General features: G+C 37.4%; 3 protein-coding genes across 7 annotated transcripts; 1 reads left to right on the top strand and 2 right to left on the bottom strand.

Moving 5' to 3' along the window:
* Nucleotides 1-2,756: 2,756 nt before the first annotated feature.
* LOC110788380 (protein WVD2-like 5) lies at nt 2,757-8,459 on the top strand. 5 transcript variants are annotated; one of them, XM_056838926.1, is made up of 11 exons: nt 2,757-3,250; nt 3,685-3,829; nt 3,915-4,088; nt 4,392-4,616; nt 4,710-5,000; nt 5,109-5,170; nt 5,365-5,436; nt 5,591-5,690; nt 5,789-5,860; nt 5,959-6,069; nt 7,521-8,459. In XM_056838926.1, the coding sequence occupies exons 3-11, from the start codon at nt 4,059-4,061 to the stop codon at nt 8,016-8,018; spliced, it is 1,461 nt and encodes a 486-aa protein (XP_056694904.1). In that variant the 5' UTR covers nt 2,757-3,250; nt 3,685-3,829; nt 3,915-4,058; the 3' UTR covers nt 8,019-8,459. The 5 variants fall into 5 exon arrangements, with proteins under 5 accessions (XP_056694904.1, XP_021848709.1, XP_021848711.1 ...); XM_021993017.2 differs by having other exon boundaries at nt 2,758-3,250; nt 5,112-5,170; XM_021993019.2 differs by lacking the exons at nt 3,685-3,829; nt 3,915-4,088 and having other exon boundaries at nt 2,759-3,250; nt 4,427-4,616.
* Nucleotides 8,460-8,467: 8 nt separating this feature from the next.
* Nucleotides 8,468-9,280, bottom strand: LOC110788381 (uncharacterized). The gene is made up of 3 exons (XM_021993020.2): nt 9,031-9,280; nt 8,779-8,954; nt 8,468-8,603 (listed from the first exon to the last, which is right to left on the bottom strand). Exons 1-3 carry the CDS (start codon nt 9,271-9,273, stop codon nt 8,519-8,521), a joined length of 504 nt encoding a protein of 167 aa, XP_021848712.1. The 5' UTR covers nt 9,274-9,280; the 3' UTR covers nt 8,468-8,518.
* Nucleotides 9,281-14,303: 5,023 nt separating this feature from the next.
* On the bottom strand, nt 14,304-17,838 carry LOC110788382 (EIN3-binding F-box protein 1). The gene is made up of 2 exons (XM_021993021.2): nt 17,488-17,838; nt 14,304-16,922 (listed from the first exon to the last, which is right to left on the bottom strand). The coding sequence occupies exons 1-2, from the start codon at nt 17,510-17,512 to the stop codon at nt 15,046-15,048; spliced, it is 1,902 nt and encodes a 633-aa protein (XP_021848713.1). The 5' UTR covers nt 17,513-17,838; the 3' UTR covers nt 14,304-15,045.
* Between the last annotated feature and the right edge of the window lie 8,629 nt (nt 17,839-26,467).

The following is a 26,467-nucleotide window of genomic DNA, read 5'->3' as shown; positions in this document are numbered from 1 at the left end:
TGTTTTTATTTACTTTATTTAAAATCGTTTTTGTGTATACTCAAAAGTAAACGAGTAGGCAAATTTTTCCAGTTAGATTAAATATATTTAGGGACTACAGATCAAATAAGATATGGGATAAATAAATATAGACCTTAAATTATAATATACGAAGTATTGGGAAATCTGGTAGGAGCGGAGGGAGTACAATCCAGAATGGTAAAGCCAAGTTAAAGTATTCCACAAATCAAATAATTTAGACCAAGCTAATTAGGTATATGAAGAAAATTTCCTTAGTAAAGGTAATTAACAAGACATATGAGGCTTATGATAGGATAGAATGAGACTTTCTTTGGGCTACTCTATCAGCTTTTGGGTTTTCTAACCAATGGATACAATGGGTTAAAGCTTGCGTAACTACAGTCTCATATTCACTCAAAATAAATGGTGCCACCACGGAACTCTTTTTGCCTACGAGGGGGATCCGCCAAGGTGATCCTCTCTCCCCCTATCTTTTCCTTATATGTATGGAAGTCTTTATTGTCATGCTTACTAAGAGTAGTGCAATTTCGAGTACGGGTATTGGAATCCGCATTGCAAATCAAACTCCCAAAGTTCCTTGCCTCCTTTTTGCGGATGATAGCTTACTTTTTGTTAAAGCAACATCTTCAGCTACCAACCACTTAAGCCCCTTGATTAATTCTTTCTGCAATTTATCAGGCCAGCTGGTTAATTTTCATAAATCCGCAATCATTTTTTCAAAAGAAATTGATCACTCGCGACATAATGTTATTGCCGGGAAATTCTCAATGACTAAATCGACTTCCTTAGGCAGGTATTTAGGAGTTCATTTCTCCTCCTTCAAACCAACAAAAAAAGATTATGATAATATTCTTCAAAAGAACATTTCACGTATCAACTTATGGCATGCTAATTTCCTCTCTAAAGTTGGTAAAGCGATCCTTATTCAAAGTAATTTGGAAGCCTTGTCGGCTTATGTCTGCTCGTCCTTCCTTTTACCACAAAAAACCTGCTCTAATCTAGACTCTGTTCACCGTAATTTCTTTTGGAAACAATCAGCAACTTCTACAAACACTCCACTCATCTCTTGGAGTAAAGTTTGCCAACCAAAGAGTGTAGGAGGCCTAGGCCTCCGAAAAACAAGAGCGCTAAACCAAGCTTTCCTAGCCAAACTCGGATGGAAAATCCTTCAAAACGAACAAACACTATGGGTCTCGCTTATTAAAAAGAAATATCTCACTAACTCGTCCTTCTTTGAATATATTCCAAAACCTAAAGATTCGGCCATTTGGCGTCATATTCTCAATCAAAGGGACATTCTTCGTAAAGGAATCCGATGGAAAATTAGAAATGGTAAATCTATCGATTTCAGGTTAGGTAACTGGGCAATCCAGGATAATCTGCTCAATCACCTTTAGTTTGAGTTGCACACAGATAAGTGGATAATGGTTTTAAAAAAAACTGTGTTAATGTTGACGCTATACGCAAACAAGCAATAACACCTTATTTTGTAGAACGAATAAAGATGCCTAGGGGTACTGCCCTTAAAGGAAGGAAGGCTAACCTTATTACATATAAGTCTCGCTCGTGAACGAGTAATTTGTAAGAAATCACCAAATGCAACCCTTTTTATGACAAAGTTAATGGGAAATGAAATGCTTAAGAAAACAACACACAAAGTTAAACAGATATCATTGATTGATATGTAATGAAATGGAAAAACATTAATTCATGAAAAGATGTACCTCCATGATTGAATGCTTAGAAAAAAAAAACTAGCATAACTACCGGAAGTTCTTCAATATACGGGAGAATTCTACGAAATATTGCTACACTACTGCTAGCTACTAAGCCTAGTCTAGGGCTACACTAAGCGTTAGGGCTAAAGCTAAGAAAAGCTACGAAAATTATGAAATGCTTTGTTTGTGTGTTGATGATGTCATTCCAAATGGCGGTTTTTGATGTATATATACCATAGTAAGAGGCGGTTGAATAGCGCTTTGTGGGAGAGTGGGAGTTATCCCCATAACTGCTTGAACAGAGGAGAGCAAAAAGGTATTCATGGCCACATCAACTTTGACTTATTCCACGCTTCTTAACCTCCTTACATCTGGCACTGGAAATTTGATCTTCCTAGGCTTACGTCTCTCTTGGGCTTTTCCTTCATTGGGACCGTTCTGTTTCTTCTTCTTGGGCTTGTGACTCGATTGGGCCTGACTTTAATGTTGGGTCCTTATTAGTTTATGGTACTTGACCTACCATATACTCTTGTTAACGGTAAGTTTTAAAATGTGTATAACATTTAAGTAATGTAAAGATTGCTGTTATTTTTTCAATAAGCACATACGAAGTACTCAATATGAACTTTAAGCCTCATCCACGTATGCCAAGTATTTAAGCTTCATTTCTGTGCATGCCCAAGTATTAGTAAGGAGAGGGGGATTGAAACTAGCTTTAGTAACGAAACTCAATAATAGGGTTCTTCAACTCACCAACCCACCGCAAGTAAAAAAGTCTTGCTTGATTTTTGAGATCCATAATTATAATTGGTCGGGTTATCAATGAGAATTTCAATTAATGACAAAGACTGATAATCTATTTCTTGTAGGTTATAAGACTTTAGACTTACACCTCATTAGTTATAAATTTAGACTTACACCTCATGAGTTATTAATTAATTTTGATAAACCAAACATGGCTCGGAAATTACCGAGTAATAATATAGAAGGTCGAGTAGAGTGAGGCTTTCCCAAAAATGGGTGAAAACCCCAACCCTTATTTCCAAAATCCAAAATTCCAACCGCAATTTCAGCATACTGCCCGAACAGTGTGAGCAAGCAAGAGCAATTAGCAAAGGGTGTAGTGTAAATGTGTAATCCTCCCACTCTCTCTCTTGAAAATGGTCGTGTGTAAGTGACCTGGTATTCTCATTTTCAAAACCCCACCTTTCTCTCTCTCTCTTACCCAGTCACTCTCTTTCAACAAAACTGCTTTCCAGCCCCCTCTTCCTTTGATTTTTGATTCAAAAATCAAATCTTCCCACTACAACAAAATTACCCAATTGTCTTTACATTTTACAACAAAACCGAATCAGTTATCTCTCAATTCTTTTGTAAGATCGTGGGGGTTTTTTGGATTTTTTTTAATTTCTGATTTTCTGCACTACCCAGAAAATTGAAAAATTTCCCTTACCCTCATTTCTTCTGTATTTGTTCCAGATCGAGTTGGTTAATGTTGCTGTAATTTCCAGGTGATTAAAAATGCAAACTTTTTAACGTTTTCTGCTTGTTTTTTAGTTGCCAAGTTTTGATTTTTAGTTACAGACTTTGTTGATTTCTGGGTTTTTAATTTGGGTTTGTATGGGTTTGATTTAAGATGTGTTTAGCTAGTTCTGGGGGATCTAGTTGTTGATTATGCATATTGGGGTTTTGAGATTTGAAGTGGAATTGCTTGTTTGAGTTACTGTGACCTAATTTGCTGTGAACTTGGTTTGCTTGGTTTTGTTTGAATTGACAAATTATAGTTGAAAATTTGAAATTATGAAATAGAAGTGATTGACAAATGACATGAGAGAATGTTCTGAAGTTCTGATTGGTTGTGTATTGTTTAATTTCTACTATCGGGGTTTAGTAATTAGTATAGAACATGAATTTTAAATTTCTGATCCACTCTGTCTGTATATAGTTCATGATATGATGCTTGGACTCGGATGCGGGTGTTAGACTCGGGCATGGATCCGAGTGCCGGGTATCTATCCTGAAAATATCAATTGCTACCTGTAGCATCTATTATTTGCTGAGAGATGAACTTATCGTGTCCTGAATCAGAGGTATTGGACTGTAATTTTGTACTCAGCAGCACAATGCAATGGAAGAAAATGGACGGACTTTTTAAAATTTTATTGTCAACTGCAGTTTGTTGCGAAGTATTAGCCTCAGTGAAATGGAGGATGATTTTACAGTTGAGTGGGTGATGTCGAAAAGAGGGGAGACTTAGTGCACAAAGCTTCCTTTAACTTGGAGTAAGAGAGAGGCCTTGAATGCAGAAAACCTAGTACAATGGAGCGATTGACTTACCATTGCGTCGAGGTTCATCTTCAAATTATTATTTGCAATGGAAGGTTTCGATATAAATGTGGGATTTGATTTTGAAAGTATGGAATGGTGGTCCGTAATCTAGTACAACAGTCTTCTTCACTAGTGAGAATAATGAGCTTGAATGGAACATGTATTCTATCTGTGAAAGCCTTTGTTTTTCAGACAGGCCTAATTAGTACTGTAATTACTAATGGCTCATCATCACAAGACTGCTTGATTACGTTTTCTTCTGTAATAGTTCCGCCCATACATGTTTATTGCTTAGAACTAATGTGGTAATTTATAAATGTGTAGTTGATGATGGATGCTGACACTGATATTCGTGCTAGTATGGCTGGGGTTGTTGATCAGAATGGTGCTCGGTATGATTGCCATGACTTGGTAGAGGAAGACGTTGCAGTTGAGGTCAATGGAATTCCTGAAAGCAGTACGGCGGGTGTAGGTATTGATTCTTCCACCCAAGAAGTGGAAGAGATAACTATTGCGCATGTGGAAAACACTGGTTTCCCAGCATCTGAGGTACGCTGCTTCAGCTGAAGTTTTTGTTTGGATATGTACTCTTGAGTTAGTATTGCTATAACTGCTTTTTATTGAACATATGTTGGTTTGTAGGACGTGGAAACAGCAAGTGCCGACGTGAAGGATCCCAAAGCACAAAACAATCGAGGCAGGGGCAAAATTGAGAAGCCTTTAAACACAAAAAAGGCGGCGGTGACATCAGTCAAGAAGATCACCAACAATAAAGAAGTGAAGGCAACTACTAATGGTACTTTGTCGGCAAAACCACAGCCAAAACAGCCTATTGTAAAGACTAAATCTTTTACTGATCGTAATGCTACTAATAGTAATCCAAGCAAGACCTCAAAACCCGTATCTGCGGCAAGTGATGCTCAAAAAGCTAAGGTGGATACTTGTTTAATTAGTATTTATTATGTATTATCTAATATATGGGCCCCTTTCTGATCAAGATAATACGTGATTAGCTAACGGTAAGTCATTCTTATTTTCTAGCAGCCGGAGAAGTTTGAAATGATGCCTGGCTCTGAAACTTCGGTGCAGTATGAAGCCCCTGTGTATGTTACATTGCTATATTTTTATTTTCTATAGTTGAATTGGTTTTTAATCAAGTCTCCTTGCCTTGAGAACATGCTATTTCTAATAAGCCTAATTAAGCCTAACTTTGTGTATTAAAAATTTGAAGTAGGGGATGATTTATTAGCTCAGGTCTTCGCAGTTTGATTTTACATTAATATTTGTTTGGATGCAGGGTGAAGCCAAAATTGAAGCCCCTGAAGAAAGAACCTCCAGCTAAAAGTGAAGGAAATGGAGAATCTTCTGAGTATCCTTCTTAACGTTGTACCTCTTTTCCCCTTTCTTCCTTGCTCTAATTTGGCAAGGGTAAAGGAGCATTTTTTCAAGTTTGATTGTTTTATTTAATTGGTTATTGTCCGTCTCTGAGTTGTTATGTAAGATTATCCTTAAGTACTTTGCAGAAGCCCCACTACAGCAGATGCCAGGGCCCGAAAAGAGGGTAAACTTCCATCTTATGGTTTCAGCTTTAGGTGTCATGAACGGGCTGAGAAGAGAAGAGAGGTTGGCGTTTGCTTTTCTTTTTCTTTAGGAACTTTTCTCTTGCATAACCTATGTTCTAATTAACTTGGATTTTTTTACCTATTTTTTCCGTTGAGCAGTTTTATACCAAACTCGAAGAAAAAATACATGCGCTAGAAGAAGAGAAAAATAACCTGAAGGAGAGGTCCAAGGTGTTGTATTTTTAAATGCTTATGTTTCTATACTTCTGAGGAAGACCAATGTCTGCAAATACATGTTACCTTCTCATAATGAGTTATGTTTTTTCCAGGAATCTCAAGAGGCTGAGATTAAGATGCTTCGGAAAAGTTTAAATTTTAAAGCAACGCCAATGCCTAACTTCTACCAGGAACCTGCACCTCCAAAAGTTGAACTGAAGAAGGTAGATTGTTTTCTCTTGGTTGTTTGGCATATCCCCATTACTATTGATGGCTACCAAAAAAAATTGATAGTTGCTTCTCTCTTCTTTTGTTTGGGTTAAGAGCTCTTTCCCGTGTTTTATTTTTATTGTAAATGTAGAACTATTTTCTTCTGGGATTTAATTATTGTGACTTTTAAAGTCTCGATACAGCTTGTGATGTCTTGTTCATAAGCTGGCTAATCATGTCTATAGTCACAGAGTTTAAAAGGTTCATCGTGAGCCAGTAGGCCACGCACAACAACCTCTATTTTTTTCCGTGATTATATTCTTCATCTGAAGGAAGTGTTATGGATAGTTTTTAGTGTGTCCGTTCATTTGCAGAGCCAGATTGGATAAGCTATGCTTCACTATGTTGACAAGAAAAGGGAAATTCCTCTAGTTTCCTCTTGATCTATGTACCATTTAAGTTTTAGGTAGGAGGTTGGGTTTTATTACATTTGCTTGCTTTGAGTGTAAAATTGGTATTCTCTCAATTTTATGTCCTTTAAAATTGTAGGCACAACTAGCTTTTGTGATCAAACCTTGTAGATTTTGATCATCATTTTGTGGTGCTGTATTCTTTCAAATACTACAAAGATAAACACGTGGAGAAACTATTAATAAATGGATGCAAAATTTGACAATTTGTAAGTTGTAAATTTTAACAATCAAAGTCAAATGTTACGAATTGTTAGGAAATTGAGGTAGTAATCTTTATTAGTATATAAGGACCTAGGTTGTAGTAGGAGTTGTATTTTTATGTTGTAGTTTCAATTAGGTAGCAAAGATTTAGACCGAGGTAGACTGCTTTTAGAAGTTGCCGATACCCAAAAAAGGAGAACAAATGAACAGAAAAGAGAAAGTGGTACGAGTACTTCCTCCTTTTTTTAGTTGCACCATATTAACTTTTTTGCACTATCTACACATTCCACATTGATGTAAGAAAAACCATAGTTGTGTGGGATCTTGTTAAATTCGTCTACGTAGATTATTTTTCAAAATTTCAACTTTTTATAACTTTTACTTAATAATTGAAGATGTTACTGGTCAAAGTTGTTTGTTAGGAAACATGGGTCTTTTAGAATTCTAGAGCACAGAATAGATTCATCGATTTGGTAGAACATCTTTCTTAGTTTGTAAGGTCTTAAAGATGTTGCACCCACAACTTGAATTGGTCTTTTTACATTGTCGTATCTCAACACACGTCAGCATAAACATTACCCAACTGCCTTTGAAGAAGCTCCTGGTCTGGACAAGGTATAGATTATAGAAGGGGCTGAATGGGTGTACCATTACTTGCTATAAAATTGTTGCTGTTTGCATTGTTTTCATGGACTTGTTATCACTTTTATTTCAATATAAAGAACAATTGCCCTTTCCTATGTTGAAGATGGGTTAGCTTTTATAGTTTTGCTTTCCTCCTTTTGATTCAGATACCAACTACACGACCAAGATCGCCCAAGCTGGGTAGGAAGAAGAACCCATCCTCAGTTGAAGCTGAAGAAGAAGGGGACCAAAACCAACGACTTGGAAGGCTAAGTCTGGATGAGAAGGTGGTTTCACAAACCAACAACCCAAGCAAAGGAGCTTCCCCTGTTCAGTCTAAACGGCCTCAGAGGAAGTCCCTTCCTAGATTACCGTCTGAGAAGACACGCTTATCGAAGAATGCTAAAGTGCTGGATCATACAGTTAATGGGACGCCACCTATAGCGCGTGCGGAGGAGGATATTCCTCTGTCTAACACAGAATCTGCACCTATTGCCCGCGTGGAAGAGGAAGTTTCTCTCTCTAACCCAGGTCCTACACCGACTGCTCACGTCCAGCTCATTTTGGGTGACATGGGTGAAGATCATTTTGGAATTGAGAACAGGCCTATTATTGAAGATCAAGTCCAGCTCCCAGTCGAGCAAGAAGCTGTATCAGAACATTGAAGAAGAAGAAGAAGCTTGGGGTGCAGTTGGATTGGATTCATTCGCCTCCACGAAGTGTTGGCTTAGTAGAACATGAACATGAATATGAATATGAATATGAAGCAGTTTGTCCATAGTTTGGTGAGGTTTGCTTTTTAGATTGCCAGTCTGGTCGCTTAATAGTCTGCATTTGCACCCTCTCTGGATTGTCTGATCACTGCTTTTTCTGAGTTGTTTGTTCTTTTGAATCTATTACTCTTATTAAGTACTGTTTTAGTGATCTGCCATTGAAGTGTGGTTTGTGGGTAAATTTTGGGATTCTCTCGTTCTCGTTCTCGTACACCAGTTGTAGTTTTATGATACATAAAGTAGCTTATGGGGGGGATGACTAAATTGGTGTAGTTTGCATTTGGAACAATGTTTTTATTTATTTATAATGTTTATTCTTCGGTTCTTCCAACACATCATATTGCTATATCATTCTGAATTTGAGTTTGACCATTATTTTATTTAGAACATCTCTATGTTGCTGACTTTGATCCATCTCTGTCTTCATCTTTTTCTTCAGCATCCCACAGAAATTTTGCATATGACGCGAGAATGTAACTGCATTGACATTATTGCAGAATTATACAAGGAATAAGGAACAAAATACTGAATATCCAATTGCTTCCTTTCTCACTACCTCTTAAAGATGGCTTACTAATTGTTTGTTTCAGGTTTTGGACTATGGGTCATATTGGAACCAAGTTCGGTTCAATTTAGGTTATGTTTGGATTACCTGTTATTAGGATTAGAAAGAACAGCTTGATGAAAGTAAGTTTCAGCTCGAGTAACATCCTTGCAGCTTTGCCATATTAGTTCACCATATAGAGAGAGTACACTCCCATTCCCATCTCCAGCTTCCGCTAGAATTGCTCGTTCGCAATACTCTTCTGCTTTAGCCAAATCACCAGTCTAACCTAACACAAAAACATTAAACCAGAAAACTGCAACCATATAAAATGTTCATTTTCAGTAGAAGATTTCCTACCTCCTTTAAAAATCTGGCATAGTTTCCCAGAAGCAGGGCATTTCCAGGATTATGTTTGATCATGTTCTTGTAATGTTGATCTGTGTTTCTATCAGGCTCACCTCTGAGCATGCATAGTCTTGATATGTTGCTTGGGTAAGAATACATATTGATGGTCCGGTATGGGAAACGCGGTGAAAGCGTAAACAAGACGGATAGTGTCGGTGTCGCTGGATTCTGGGCTGAGGTGATTCCAAGAATCATTCCTATCTATCCCATGACTTGTTACTTGTGTTAGTATTAAGGAGAGGATTTGTAGAGAATTTGGTTTACCAAACAAGTTAAGCATCCCCCCAACCCAGTCCATAAGAAACCAAGGTTTTTTTAATCAAACTTTTTACATGAAATAATTAGACTTTAATTAGGTTGCATCGTTAACATGGTGCAACGTGACTTTGTATGAGAAAACCTATATGAAAACAATGATTGTTAAAGAGGTTTGCTTAATCAGATGTCAATTAATCAAATATTTTGGAAATTATTCCCGTTTAATCCAGTCTCAACCTCCATTTTTTCAAAGGTTGCACCTAGACCTGTCAAACGGGTCGGTCGGGTCGGGTTGTAAAAAATTATTTCCGGGTTCGGGTTGAATCGGGTCGGTCACTTTCGGGTTCGGGTTTGCAAATGCTTGTTCAAGACCCAGAACATTCGGGTTCGGGTCGACCCAACGGGTTGAGAGATTTTAAAACGCACATTATATTTTCATTAATTTAGGTGATAAATATACAAAATATGAGCAAAAATTAACAAATTTTCCTACACAAGTTTATATTTAGTCAAATTCAACCATAAAATGGCGTATAATTCAAATTAAAATTATATTACACACAACAATAGTAAAAACAACGTGTTTATTATGCTTAAATTTTCTCATAATCTCATTTTTTAGTATAAATACAATGATTTTCAATCGGTCGGGTCCAAAACGGGTTCGGTCGGGTATTGACCCATTACATTTCGGGTTGCTCGGGTTCGGATAAAATCGGGTTACGGGTCACAAAATCTTGTTCAGGACCCATTATTTTCGGGTCGGGTTCGGGTCGATTTTCGGGTCGGGTCGATTTTTTACAGTTCTAGTTGCACCGCTAACGTGGTACAATGCAACTGTTACATGAGAAAACTTTTATTAGAAAACGACGTCTGTTGAGGAAGTTTTAATGGGGATGAGTGTAAGTGTGAAAACTCATTTGGTTTTTGCTTAGGTGAGTGTGAATGTTTGTGTGGACTATATTTAACTCTAGGCCCAAACTGTTAAAGCCCAACATAAATTATTTCTTGACCCTAAAAAATGATGATTGAACCCTTAGAATCCCTGGGGAAATATGATTAATTCTAATTACTTAAGCACAACTTGATTCTGTTGTAATTGGTTAGTATGATAGAATTTGCTTACAAAATTGATCAATTTCTCAAGTTTTGTTGAAAATGTGTCCCTTACTCATCTCCTCGACTTTAAGGTTTATATTCGTATGTATGAGTAAGGACTAAGGAGTACGGTTGTATGGTACATCAAGATAATCTTTTTTTTTAAAAAAAATATCACGCGTAGTATTCTCTTACTTACAAGTGTTACTAAGACGCATGCACTGTGTACAACAACACAACACATGTGAGCTGCATGTGCCCCTCACTCACGGTATCTACATGTGATGTAACTGGGAGCACCATTCTAATAGATTGTTTGTAAACAAGACATCGTAATGTTGTTGAAAGAATTTCTTGTCGGACAATGTAATGTTAAAAGAATCCCTTGTCGGACAATGTGACGTGGTATGACTTAAGATGGATTACCAATGATGCGAGCCTTGACTATTGCTAAAGTAGAAGTTTTGAAACAGATTATTAAACATGAATCATATTCTCCTCATGAAAAAGCTAGCTACGATATTCCATCATCTTTAGTTTCATTCAAAGCAAATACTCCTCCCTCCAACCAACACCAAGAAAGGGATCAACTTTCAAGCCTTTACAAGTTTACAACCATATTGTAAAATACATGATAGTTGGACTAGGGTCGACCCGGTCCATTTTAGATCAAACCTAGCCTTATTTATGGTTGTACCGGACCATGGACCATGGATCATGGATGTCCCACACTCCCACTCTCTCATTGGGTTTTAAATATGAATGATAAGCCGAAAATTGTTACTCCACTACTATTTGTATATTCAAAACATCAAAAGTTTTATTCTTTGACCATGATGAGTAAGTTCACATAATATTAATATCGATTGGAAGACTAGTTATTGTATTTGTAGACCTTGAACGGTTTTACGAGGGGGCCGGTAGAAAAAAGTTAAGCAATATACTATGTAATTATACAATTATACACAAATTTTAGGGAGGGCGTAACGAAAAATACACTACAAAAATTTTCGACCGGGGGGGCCAGGCCCACCCCAACCACAACAAAGATTTGCCCCTGTTTGTAACGATCAAATTAAAGTTAATGTTGCCTTTAGTTCTTTGTTATTTTTTTATTTTTAGGAAGTACGAGCTAGTTCATTAATTAAGGGACAAAGTGTCCATAAGTACATACAGAGAGATCTCCGATGGGCAATGATTCTCCCAAATCTGCTCAACACCAAAAGGAACTAGTCTCACAAGGTGATGGACCACAGCATTTCCATCCCTTTTAACACGTGACCAAAAAATAGTACTAAAAAACAAACTAAGCGACAATACATCACCTAAAACTGAATCAAAATCAGAGAAATAAATGGCTCCTTTCGTTAGACGAGAGACTAACCCTTGGCAATTTGATTCCAGAATCACCTCCTTGAACCCATACCTGCGACCAAGTTTCAACGCATTAGCCATAGCCTTCCCTTCAGCAATTTCTACCGGCCATCTTTGTTACTTATAGTCCCTCTTTCACGAGCATGTCCATCTTGCATCTGGGTGCATCTAGAATTAGGTGTATTAGGAGTTTCTTTTTCTCATTTGATAATTCATTGTGCCCATTTTTAAATGAACAAGTCGTCAAACGGACAAGAAAAAATTCCTTTTGTTCAGGTGCAATATAAAATTTATAGTTTTTTGCGAATTATGGCAAAGTCTCATTCACAACCCCAAACCTTCCTTCAACCATTTATTTTCAAAATGCATTATTTCATCGATTTTATTTGGCACTAACAACACAAAAATGAGGAGACAAGGACTTTGTAAGTTGTAGCAACAAAACTCAAAGTCTTCCATAAGAAAGTTTCGAGGTTCTCCACTATCTAATGCTGATATATTATAGATTATGTAAAGAATAAATCAAGGAATATTTAATACAAAATAATATTCACACAAAAATGCTAATCACTTACACGAGTTTCAGAGGTTGGTTTACAACATCTTCATGGACGTGATTACCATAATCTTCACCTATAGCCCATCTTTAAAATGTTGACTGTCGACCACTTGACTCTTGAGTTGTGTAGGTCAATTATTTCAGTCAAAAGTTTTGTCTAATTTTAACTAAAACGACCAAGTCCACACACCGTTGGGAATTTGTTCCCAAAATAATACTCCGTACTCGTATAAGTTACCTAAATACAATTAGAACTATACGTACCGTGTATCTGGCCCTAAGAATATGAGATGTTATGAATTCCAAGTTTGTAACATCTTTGTTCAAATACCAGAAAATTGATTATGTTAAGAAACGGATTATGTTAATGTTGAGCTTTTCCAACCCGTTTATACTCAAAGCGAACACGAAAAAGTCGTCAAGTCTAATACGTAGTACTATATGGTAAGAGACCCCACCATTTAGAGAAATGGTAGAGTGAGTAGACAATTAGCACTAGTTTATGTTGTTTGACCACGTGAGGATGTGTGGAATACTGTAATTAAGTGAAGTCACGAATATTTTGAGAGATTTGCACTTTTATTAAAGTTGATTTTGCATCCCTTAAATATCTGATTATGGAAGATTTGCTGCAAATTTTATGAAATTCGTCTTGTCTTTAATTGTTGCCACTCAGAATCTTCAATTTATTTAATTTATGCAAATTATAAATCTTAATTTGTAACCATTATCATCTTCCAACTAATAATAGATGCTTGATTGCTTTCCATCGTTTCTATTCAACTTCAAGGCGTTACGAAATTACTCCCTCCATTAATAAATAAGTCGAATTTAATTGACCAACATTTCTTAAATGACCTTTCTCAAACTCGACTTGCTATATTTTGAAAAGGGAATTATTATTAACAATAACTACTCCGTATGTACTTATTATGTTAAGTATTTAGTTAACTCGATTAGTTACTACTAACATATTTTTATGTTTGATGAATATTTATATGAACAAATCTTATAAAGATTTTGGGTCTCTAATATGATCCTAATAATTCGGTGGTTGGGTTTGACAATTATTTAACGATTGTAGTTTTCCAGTGCATCATTGCTTTTTCAGATAAGGCAGCCAGCGAATTCCATGGTCTCCTGTCTACGTACTTCCTATTTTCAAAATTTCAAACTACTCCCTCCGTCACGAAATACTTGAAACGCTTTCCTTATAGGGCTATCCCGAATTACTTGAAACGCTTCTAAAAATGGAAACTTTACATAATATTTTATTATTTTCTCACCTTATCTAAGGGCCCACCAACAACCCTACTACCCCAAATAAACATAAAAAAATTCATGACCCCCCACCACATCCCACTATATACTTCCTCCATTTTTTTATAATTGCACCATCTTGTTTTTAGCACTATTCACATATAACTTATATAGTTATTTTTTGTGATTTATATGTAAGGAAAAATATATTCAAGTGGGATCTTGTTAGATTCGTCTCCAAACATACTTTAAAATTATCAAATTTTTATATTTTTTTAAAATGTATAATGAGAGATACTAGTGGTTAAAATAGTGCATTGACAAACGTGAAATCCAAGATGGTGCAATTAAAAAAAAATGGAGGAAGTATATTAAAAAAAACACCCCACTCTAACTACCTTTCAATTAAATAAGAAGTCAATTATAATGAATTAAACTCCGTGCCGGTCAAACGGTTTCAAGTATTCCGGGACGGAGGGAGTAGTTAAGATTATTACAAATATTATTATTGCACTTGAAAATTATACAAGCTCCAACGATTATTCGGGTAGATGCTCAGTTGTTTTGGATCCAAATTATCCGATAAAGAATTTTACATGCATTAGTTGTTGAAACCATTTCCTTTTGTTTTCAATCAACACATGAAATAAAAGAGAATAACCCAAGCAATTGCAAATTGAAATCATAATAGACAAGAGACGCAGTATTTATTCATAATTTCTTCTATTACGTAAAGAAAAGCCGTTGCAACGAACAAGTTCATACAAAAGGCGCCTGTAAAACCAAGGCTTGGCAAAACTATTGAAAAAACAATCCCACCCATCAAAAGAGTGAAGATTGTAATGGCAGCAACACCAAAATAGGGTGCTGCCACAGCCAAAGCCCACGACGACACGAGGCACCATACTTCGAACTTCCAAAAGCAACGGAAACAGCAACCAACAACACCCACACTATAGTGAGCGGAACATAAACCCACTCTTACATGGACGACTTGAAAAAACATTACATCTAAAGAGGTTTAGAACTCAGCTCTAAGGCCAAGCTAAAAGTTTTGTTTTTTTACTTTTTTTTTTCTTTTTTTTTTTGATGAAGGTCCAGAAAGCCAGCAAAAGATGGACAAAGGCAAAACCCTCCAAATCCAGAAACCAGTAACTGTAATCTCAGGCATCAACGACCGCTCAAGAATAAGGCAGAGCCTAAATTCTTGAAACAGGTTTCCCATCTTGAGGAAACCTGCAAAAAAAGGGGGTATAAATCGATCGTATTCCTCCTGGAAAAAGAACCAAGTCTCTGGCGAAAGGTAAGCCCGTTTTGAACTGATGGACCCAAAAAAAACTAGAAAGACCGTTTACTATTCACGAGTTCTGCTGAATATACTTCTGACGCTACCTGAAGAGCATAGTTTTAACTTCCACTTAGGAAAGGATATCGCACCTGAAAAGTCGCTGCACCACCATGTCAATGACACTACTGCTGATTGAGTTGCAGTTCTGAAGGTTCAACCCCATTAGAGATTGACCCAACTTCACCAAGAATAGCATGCACTTGTCTGAGAGCATTGAGCACCCAGATAAAGAGAGGATCTGCAAACTCAGCTGCTTTGACCGAGCCAAAGATGCAACACCAAAATCAGTAATGGCACACTTGGAAAGGTAAAGTTCATTGAGCAGAAGACATTCATCAGCAATTGCCACCAAGCCTGCATCAGTCACCTTCCCACACCCTTCAAGGTTTAGCACCTCAAGGGTTCCACCGTGGAATTTTGCCAATGCAATAACAACGTTATCAGTCACATTGACACAGCCGGTTAGACCAACCTTGACAAGGCCAGCGCCAGCATCACAGCTCTCGATGAGAGAGAGAAGGCCAGCATCAGTGATACAGGGAAGCCCGTTGAAGTTGATACATTGCAACTGAGGACACAAATTTGCCAACATGGCCAAGGTCATGTCCCCAAGCCCGGGACAATTACTAACTGTTACAGATCGAAGCGGTGTGGATTTGATCGGAAGGGGAAATCCCAAAATCATGTCCTTGAACCCATAGCAGCTAGACATAGTAAGAGCCTTTAACTTAGTACCACAGTTAAAAAGGAGACCAAAAAACCCAATTTGGGTAATCCTGTGGCACTCTTCAAATTGTAGGCTCTCAAGAGACTTTGCAGCTTTGGCAAAAGACACCAATCCATTGTCAGAAATGAAAGCACACTTCTTCAGGACAAACTGTTTAAGATTAGGACAACCTTTTCCCACAGCTTCCACTGCAACATCTGTAACTCCTCTGCATGAAGAAATGGTAAATGACCTGAGATGCTGAAGACCTTGAGCATTGCCCATGACCCAGAAACCCTTTTCATTCACATTCTGAAGGTTTGCCAAAACAAGATCAGTAATTACTTTTCCATAGTGTCCAACCACAGCAAGAGAAAGATCAGTGACATTCAACCCCTGAAGCTTCAACTTGGTTACCGAGAAAGAAGCTGATGACATCAAACTCGCAACACCCTGATCACCGATAAGTGGGCAGTCCTTCATGGTAACTGATTTAAGGTTTGGGCAAAACTGTCCAATTGATTTCACACCTTCATTACCAATATTCTGACAACCCTCAATGCTTAACGAGGTCAAAGTCGGACAATTCTTGGCGATTGCAAGCAAGGCCTTGTTGGTGATTGATGGGCAGTTGCAAAGATCAAGTTTCTCAAGGCGGTGACATCCATTGGCAATCTCAATAAGACCTTCATCTCCAATGGAAGAAATATTCCAAAGAGATAAACTCTTTAGAGATGGGCAGCATCGGGCAACAGCCTTCAAACCAAGGTCTGTAACTCCACGAACGGAGTTGTTTCCCCTGATAATAAGCTTGCCCAATCCACCACGACCAGCACTTCCTACAGCAACAGCTGCAAGTCTAACATCGGTGGCTTTCTTACCCTCCAAACTCCTGGTAAGAAATCCATCGCTCTCGATCTCCTCAGCCTCATCAGCAACAACCATGTTTTTGTTGCATAGATCTTCAGTCGGGATGGTGCTCAAGAGCACAAGCCACCTCTTTGAAACACTGGCACAAGAACTCCTTTCTTGATCCCCGGGCAAACGCCTGAAGATCTCAAACAAGCACTCATCTGGGAGGACATCAAGAGAGACATGCTTCTCCTGTACTAAGCTTTCTCCTTTTGATACAAGAGGGGCATTGATCCTAGCCCTTTTGTTAGGGAAGTAAACATCCACATGGTTGGCAATACCAAGGGACAAAAAGCTGCCAGCTTCTTTGGGGTTTGAGTATACATTTCCTGAGAGTTCAATAAAGCCAAAACTAAACTCAGTCTATGAATTTTCCACCAACAACACTATAGCTAACTAAATTATCATTCAAAACAGCCAAAATCACCAATAAAAATAAGATACCGAGAATTAAAACAAATTATGAAATAAATCCATGATAAAACATAGGAACTACACCTATTGTACCGGAAATTTCACATAGTTTGTTAATCATTTTTACAATCTCCAATACAGATCAAAAGCCTACTTTCATACACCCAATTCAATTTTATCCAAATTAAACTGACACACCAAAACCCAGGTGCCAAAGCTATAAATGAAATAAATACAGTGAAACCAGATGCCAAAACTACCTGAAAACTTCAGCAACAAATAACCCAACAAAACCCAGATCCCAGAACTATCAAAAAATCTCAAATTACAGCAAAAAAAAACACCCAAACAAGAAAAAAAACCTAATTACAAAACCCTAATTAACTCAAAAATAAAGCAAAGAACATAAAACCCAAATCAAACTAATACAATAAAAACAGTAAATTAATTATGAAAAATAAAAGAGAGATCGAAACATACCACTGTAATCGAAGATCTGAGACATGTTGAAAGCAGAGTAAAAACCTCGAAGAGGCAAAAAAAGTGAGAACTAAACGAGTTAAAGAAGCCACCCAGATCCACAAGAGTTCCAGAAACCGAAATTATGAACACGAAAACAACAAGGATCGATGTAATCCGAAGGTCTGCAAAATTCATGAGATGAACAAATGGGGCACGAAGATGGAAACCCTATTGAAAATAGGGCAAAAAAGGAGGAAAAATGGGGCGAAAGAAAAAAAAATAGGGGAAGGGGGAATGAATGAATGGAGCGAACGGTAATGAGAGAGAAAATGTATTGTGGTGTGGAAGTGTTTTTATCTTTAGAGGTTGTCAATGTTTTAAGGGTGGGTCCATGAATTAATAATAAAAATGTTATTAATTTATTTATAATATAAGGTTTGTTAATAATAAGAGGGGAAATGCATGAATATGATTCATATACAAGGAATTTGGAAGGTGGTGTGGGGATAGGATGACATGCAAATACAATGAATCTAACTCTAAAACTTGAATACTTTGCTCCCATCCCTAAGTTATCACACAACTCAAACTCCCACTTGTCTTTAAAACCCTTCAATATGGGATTTGAATCAAGAGTTTGTTGCAAGGTGTATATTCTTTCTTTTTTCCAAAGTAGGTGTTTGGTGTTTCCCATTAGATTTGTCTTGTGGGAGTTGTGTTTCCACAATTCCACCTTCGAGATGGACTCATACGTAGTTGTAAGGGTTAAGTATAACGTTATGAAATATCGTCACACGGTTAGTAAATGTGGTAGACGGTTTGATAATTAAGTAATGTTAGGTGGTCTGGCAATTAAGTACTTCGTAAGTGTTATGGTGTTTGATAGGAGATTGACTAAGGTCTTCGCTTATTTTGGTCTAGTTTGGTTTGATTCTTTGTGGTCTAGTCTGAATTTCTCTAGTTTAATTTAAATGTTTTTTTAACTGTTATTGCTTTTTCTGGTCAATTTGATTATTTCTAATATAGTCTGAATTTTTCTTTTCTTTCCTTTAATTTAAGCTTTATTCTCTTCACTTAGTTTAGTCTGATTTTTCTAGTTTCTAGTCTGATATGAATGTTTTATGTGCGTGTTTTTATTTTTTCTATTTTGTTTTAGTCTTATCTAATAAGCAATAAAAATAAGATGAAAAAAATAAAGTCTTGCAACTTGGAGACTTGAGACGTTGGGACTATTGTTAAAGTAGAAAACATTCACTTCTTTTTTTTATAGAGTCTACGTGTAACGCCCCGACCTCTAATTCAATTATTAAAGTATAATTAGCAGCGGAATTAACCTAATTTGGTCGGGACATTACCTGCCGTACTTCCCTCTTGGAAAATACAAGGCAACATCATACATAAGCCATAAAAACCTCATAATTTAATATAATAATCATTTATATTCCCAAAATAAAAGTACATAACTTACGAAAATTCTTTAATTAAACTATTAAAACATTAAGCATAAACTAGGTGAATAATATTAAAGTGAAATTTCTCGCCTCTACTCGTTTCCATCGATCCCCCCAGTACCTAAAATGGAAAACAAAACGGTGAGCCGAAAACTCAGTAACGACTACCCTATCAACGTAAATTCATTTCAACTCATTTTATTTAATAACACAGGGAGAATAGAATAAGTAAAACATTTAATAAAACATCATATTCAATTCATTCATAAACTTTTAATGAAAAATGTCATTCATAACTTTTAATTAACATGCTAGTTTTCGGCAAGTACGAACCGTGAAGGAATTCTCCACTGGGCCTGGGCCCATAAGAGCCTGGGCTCATCGTAACATGGGGCCTGGGCCCTGAGCCTGGGCTCATAAACCATGGGAGCCTGGGCTCGTAATCCATGGGTGGACAGGTGTCCGTGGTGCATGCATGACCGGTAGATAGGAAGATGGTAGTTTATATACCGCCAGACAAACCAGGTCTTTCACTTTCATTTATCATGTTTTATGTATTTTTACCAAGCCTTGGCTTGTATTTCAGTTGAAATAACATAACTCATTTTATATCATAAAACATCATTTAGATCCTGGGATCCATAAAACATCAATTCTTTCATAGCATTGCATAAACATAATTTTATGAGAAAACTCAATCAAATCATATTATAATAAACAATTCAAACAAATCATATTTCATCCCACAATCCATAAAACACATCAAAAACATTTAATTCATAAATTCAATCATAACGTCATAATTTCATAAATCATATTTATAAGGGGATTGCGGGTACTAGCAATAGCCGTTACCTCAACCGTAGTTTTATATTTCCCGTCTGATGGATCGTTCTTCCTTAGCTCCAAGTCCGATTTCTTTCAGAATATTAAATTATTGAATTAGTACTAAAACGATAAATGATCTGAAATCAACATTTTATAAATAATAAATTTTATAAGTAATGAATCTATAATTAACCAATTTTAATAAAAAGTGTAATTTTGAATTTTAATGAAAATATTATTATTAAACGAAAATTTAAATCGAAATATATTTTATATTTCATAAGCCAATTTTCATGAAAATATTATATAAATTCGGTTTTTTGCCAAATCAAGCTAGTAATTTATTTTATTAAAAATCAATAAATAAACCTGAAAAATAATAACAATTTTATTCGTAAATAATTATATCATAAAAGTTATTAAAACATAATATTGTTAAATTGAAAATCTGAAATTAATAATTCAATTTCAACTCACCAAAAAGCCCAAATAGTTAGGTTTCTAGGCCCATTTTAATTATGGGTTTAAGGAACAAAACCAAAGTTTCAAAATGAAACTGGTTTAGTTTTGGGGGAAGGAAAACACGAGCAGGCAAGGAAGAAAGAGAGGAGGGAGGAGGGAGCTGGGTTCGGGTCCTGGGTGGCGCAGCAGCACCGGAAGCCGCGCCAGGAGGCGCCAGTGATGGTGGTGGTTGAGCGGCGGTTTACGACGGAGCAGTGAGGCGAGAGGAGGGGGTCGAACATCGGAGGGGAAAGCAGGGGAGTTTGTGGGTGGTTTTTCGGCCGGTTCTGGGAGGAGGGATCGTGGTTCACGGTGAAGGTGGAGGCGGGGGTTTACTCCAGAAGTGGTGAGGCGGTTGTGGTGTGGTGGTGGCGTGGTGCTGGTGGTGCGGCGAGCAAGGGAGAAGAGAAAACAGGGGAAGGGCAGGGGATGCGGGGGAGGAGAGAGATGGGGGAGGAATAAGGTGGCTGGTCTGGGCGGTGGAGGTTGGGTGAGCGGCGCAGAAGGGTTGCGCTGATAGTGGTGTTGGTGGTCGGTGGTGGGACGTGGCGTGGGTGGTGTTGCGAAGCGGGAAAAGGGGAGAGACAGGGGAGGCCAAAAGAGAGGAGGGAGCAGGGTGAGGGGGTGTGGTGGTAGCCGACGGTGGTTAGGGTGGTGTTAGGCGGTTGGACGGAGGTGGTAGTCTGCGGTCATGGTGGTTGCAGTGGCTGTGTTTGTTGTGGTGGTTCGAATCAAAGGAAACAAGGGGGGGTTTTGAGATTTCCAGTTTTCTTTTTGGTAATTGATTTTGGTTGATAAATTGGGTGCAAATTTGTGTCTGATAATAAGGTGAAGTAGAGTGAAGAAGAAGGGAATTTGCTTGGGGTCCAAGGAGTGAACTTGGACAGAATTGAGGGAAGGAGGGAAGGAAGGAATTTCCTTCCTGGTTGTACGTGGGGAGCAAGGGAAGAGGAGAAAAGGGAATTTTGGTTCCTTGAGGGTATTTTAGTAATTTCACATGGTTGGACTAAAATTCAGAAATTTTGTTGCTATTTTATGAAACTACTAAAAATAGAAATGTTTAGCTAAATTAATTCTTTATACAAAATTAAAAAAATAATAATAAATATCGTTAACGAAAAATAAATTTAGTTTTCGAATAAAAATAAGAACGTTAAATAATTAATTTAGTTTCCGAATAAAATAAATTTAGAAATCCGAAAATAATTAAAATTTAAAAAGGTCGTTAAGCTCGTAAATATGAAATTAAATTATAAACTGAAAAATAAATCATGTAGCAATATTAAAAATTCAAGCGAAATAAAACTTCTTTAATTAAAATAAAGTTCAAATTTAGGATTTAAAACGATTTTAAGCTAAATAAAAATAATTAAGCATAATTAATCGAGTTTTAAAAATTCGGGGTATTACACTACGTGGGCACTAGAAAAAGGATTTTGTTTTAGTCTAGCATTAGAGTGAGAATTTCTTTTATTTTCAACACTATGGGAAACTAAAAGTCGGAGTAACCTAAATCGGGACCAAAATCTGTTAGGAACCGACGGATTCGAAATCGAACCTGTTGTTCAGATTTCGGTTCTATTTTTTTTTTTTGGGACGTTGTAAACACCAATTCCAATATCGAGTACATGAAATTTAGAATCGGAACAAATAAAAAATCTACATAAGCCCAAAACATACACTTCTTCCTTCCCAAAATATAGTGTTCGTTTGACAAAAAACACGGGAATTAAGGAAAATGATAGCATAGATAATTAGCAATAATTATTTGTAAGATTTTTTTTAAAAAACAATTAAATTATTTGGATTATAGTGATGATTGTGTAGACCAATAAAAAATGATTAAATAACATTCTAAGTTACTAATCCATACAAATTAAAGTTGACCAATAAGATTTCTTTATTTCTCAACAACTTCTTACAACTTTAAAAGTACAAATATTACTACCTAAATAAACATTTCTGAATTACAATTTGTTTTCGGGACAATATTGCCATTACAATGTGTGACCATATTAGCAAAGATTAAAGGTTTAAAATAGAAACAGGCACATCATTTAGGGACACCGGGTTATGAATACATGCGCTATATTTTTGGGACAGAGGGAGTACTCATAGAACTCAACCTCATTTTTTAAAAATATAAATATAGAATTAAAAGGGGAGTACTATACGCAGACTGATTTTACTTGGCGCAACCCTTTTTACTTCATTTTTTTCATTTTAGAAAAAACTCTACCCTCACATTTTATTTTCTCTCAACCTTTTTTGATAAATATTTATATTGCAATTGACGATATTTTTACTTATAATTGAGGTAATTTTCATTTTTTTTCCTTTTTTAATTCTGTTCACACAACTTGTATGAATTAACACTTCTATTTTGTACAGATGAACAAAATATAGTTAACTATTCTGTACAGATTGAACAAAATTTAATCAACCATTTCGTACAGATTGAACATAACATAACTAAGTATTCCGTTTAAATAGAAAAAAACATAATCCCATTCAAAATTGAACGTAACAGAAATAAGTTCTATCACCACTACCAATGTATAACAAACAACCACTACATGACCAGTCCATAACTCTTTCGATCATTATAGACGATTGAAAGAACTTGTATCATCATTTTGTTATATTTGCACAGAATACATAGTTCTGTTATTGATATGTTCATATTTTATAGTGTTTTAACCCCCGTCCCTTAGTACTTTTTGATCTCAAATGAGCTCCTCGGAGCGATTTTTAGTACTAATGTGCTCCTTGTAGTGTGTTTGTAGTTTCAAGTTCAACATTGTAGGAATTACCATATTTTTGTGCATTTTATACTCATTTGAATAAATACAAGAGATTATGTACTTACTGTGAGGGGGTCGAAAAAAGCGCGAGGCTAATGCGTGACCTGTCCCTCGTGGGTGTGACGATTCTTTTTATTCAATCAAGTGTAATTGGATTTCCTGTGAGTATACACCCAATCGACTAGTAATATAGGAGTCGCCATTCAGTTTTTAACGACAATGAGAAAAACTAACAAAACCCGGTTATCGTGACATAAAGGGAGTGCAATTATGTTTGACCACGACGGCCGTAGGTTCCCTTGTGATCCCTGGTGTGGGGATCTCTCAATATACACCCGCAAGGTAGAGATTGAGGGTTCGGGGGACTGTAACTACCGAGAGGAGTAATTCGCTCATCGATAACTCCAGAGGCAGGATATCCTTACTAGCTCAGCATAAATAATTGAAGGGACATGCGTTAACTATTAAACTAATCTGAGTTGATTTTAGCAATATGCAACATATAATACTAATTCGATCGTGATTATCTGATTTAAATAACATTAAGGGACCTAGCATGATAATCCGATTTCCCAAAAATATTATATTTGTTAGGCGTGATAGAACAATCATATTAGGTTAGTTTAACAGTTCATAAAAAGGGCGAGGAAAGCGGTTAAATCATCGAAAAGGGACACATTACGACGCACCCTTGAGAGGTGCGTCAGGGTTCTCAGAAAACTAACCGCTTTGACTTTGCTATTTCTCCTTTTTATTTAACGAATCTCGATTATGGGACAGGATACGTTCTGTTCGATTTATGGATCGATTGCGACAGAACGCGTGAACAGTTTCGCAGCGAGAGGCTTAGGCTAAGGGGTTTAGAGTCAATACTCAGAATATATTATGTGTTGTTGTGTGTCGTTTCACGTCGAAACTAGGGGCCTATTTATAGGGAAGAGTTCGTGGAAGGATAGAATTGCAGAGTTCTAATCCACAAGGAATTAGGAAAAGAAACGTACCCAGGTATTTTCAGCGCCCAGGCCTGGGCGCCGAAGATATCGGCGCCCAGAGCCAGGCGTTGAAAATAGGGTCTGGGCAGTTTTTGTTTAGTCAGATTCGGATTCTAAAATCCGTAGAGTTTGAGATTAATTTGAGTCTCTTAGCGCGTATCAATTTGTGACGGAATGCGTCTGGGCCCGTTACGAACTCTAGGCTCGTTAGGATTTAAATTAATACGTAACTCTTATTTCCGAACCCTATTAGGAATAGGATTCTCGCGGTTTTCTATCTCATTTAGGATTTATGTTGGAATGCAACACCTAATTCTGACAGGTTTCTATCTTTTATGATTTTTCCACTTTTAGAAGCTACCTTTTACGGCAATTACTATTTTTAGCAGGTTTCCATAAATAGCAGGTTTCGGGTGAAATGAAATGGGGAATCGAGATTCGTTTATTTTATAGGAGATGCGTTGTCAAGTGGAGTTTTTATGCTTTCATCATCGAACCTTTCCCTTGCGGGAATGGGGACAAAAGTAGGTGTCTACAGTTAGCCCCCACTTTGACTGAGTCTTGGAGTAAGACGATGGTCAAAGTATTAGACGGAGTGCGTCGCACAAGCCATGGTGTATGTGACCTGTTTTGCGAGGGTCTCACGAGCCCCCGAGTGATAACATTTGACTTAAGGGTCATCACTTGAAGTGTCGACATATCCCTCACGTGTCATTGGGATTTGTCAACTGATAGTATAGAAACTTCCTCACTTTGTCATTGGAAGGAGCTAAAGGTGCGTAGAAACCCCCTCACTTTGCCATTGGGAGTAACTACAGATGTTTTCGAAATTAAAGCTGTAAAGTGTAATTGGGCTTGGCCAAGCCCAATCACGAGGTAAAACGTTTTTAAAGATTCTCATTTTCAGGGCTGGCTAAACGAGAAAACCCCCTTGTTTTTATAGGATGTAAAACGAAGGAAAATCCAGTACCCTTGTTTTTATAGGACGTAAAACGAAGGAAAATCCAGTAAAAGTTATCGCTGCAGCGACTAAGGACCTGCGCTGTTAGTGACGCAGACCCCGCCCGCTGAAGGTGGGCGAGCCTGTCCTCTGAGGGGGACCCCCCGTCCGATAGAAGTGGACGAATCTGTTTGATGTTTTTGAAAATAAGGACCTACGCGGTTTGTGACGTAGACCCCGCCCACTGAAGGTGGCGAACCTTGTCCGCTGAGGGTGGACACCCCGTCCGATAGAAGTGGACGAATCTGTTTGAATTTTTTATTTTTGAGAATAAGGACCTACGCGGTTTGTGACGTAGACCCCGCCCACTGAAGGTGGCGAACCTTGTCCGCTGAGGGTGGACACCCCGTCCGCTGAAGTGGACGAATCTGTTTTGAAATTTTATTTTGTTTTGGTTTGTTTTTGAAAATAAGGACCTACTGTTAGGTTATGATACATATGACATTACATAGATCATGCGGAAACAACCATTAACCCAGGACAACATATTATTTACACATAATCATATAGCATAATTTAGATGCATACTCTTTGTTGCGTGCCCTCCCTAGCTGCGCCCGAACCGAACAAGAACAAGTCTTTAGGACTCCAAGTGTCGTCCCTCCGTAGATAGTCCACAACACGTCCGGATCCGCCTTAAGATTGACCAACTAGAATCGCCCTTAAGGTACTAGAAAATTTCGGCACTTTTATGAGCAAGATGTGTGTTTTAATTTTCTCTCAAAAAACTCACTTTTGAATACTTTGAAACTTGTTATAAATTGTGAGCCCTAGCCTCATATTTATAGGGGTATGGAAAGGGAATCGAAATCCTATTCAGATACAAATTAATTAAACCTAGAATCCTACAAGAACTCTAATTTTAATTAATTTATCAAATAGAATTAGGAATTTAATCATTAACCGAACTCTGCATGTTTTAGGAAACGTGCACGAACACAAACACTTGCACACACACGCACGGCTGCCACGATGGGCCCCATGCGTGCGCGCGAGCAGCAGCCCACGCAGCGCCCGCGCGCGCTGCGCAGCCTGCTGGACCTGGCCTTGCGCTGGGCCTGGCGTGGCTGTTTGTGCGGCGCGCTTGGCTTGCTGGGCGATGGCCTGGCTTCGTGCTGGGCCTCGTCCGGCAGGCCTCGTCCGATGCTTATTCGTACGATGCGCTTCCGATTAAATTTTCCGATTCCGGAATTCATTTCTGATACGAACAATATTTAATATTTCCGATTCCGGAATTAATTTCCGTTTCGAACAAATATTTAATATTTCCGTTTCCGGAATTATTTTCCGATTCCGGTAATATTTCCGATTCTGACAATATTTCCGTTTCCGGCAATATTTCCGATTCTGGCAATATTTCCATTTCCGATAATATTTTCCGATACGTACCATGTTTCCGTTTCCGGCAACATCTACGACTTG

This window comes from Spinacia oleracea, chromosome 1, assembly GCF_020520425.1.
Source record: "Spinacia oleracea cultivar Varoflay chromosome 1, BTI_SOV_V1, whole genome shotgun sequence".
Taxonomy (NCBI): domain Eukaryota; kingdom Viridiplantae; phylum Streptophyta; class Magnoliopsida; order Caryophyllales; family Amaranthaceae; genus Spinacia; species Spinacia oleracea.
This window is presented reverse-complemented; position numbering and strand designations above follow the sequence as displayed.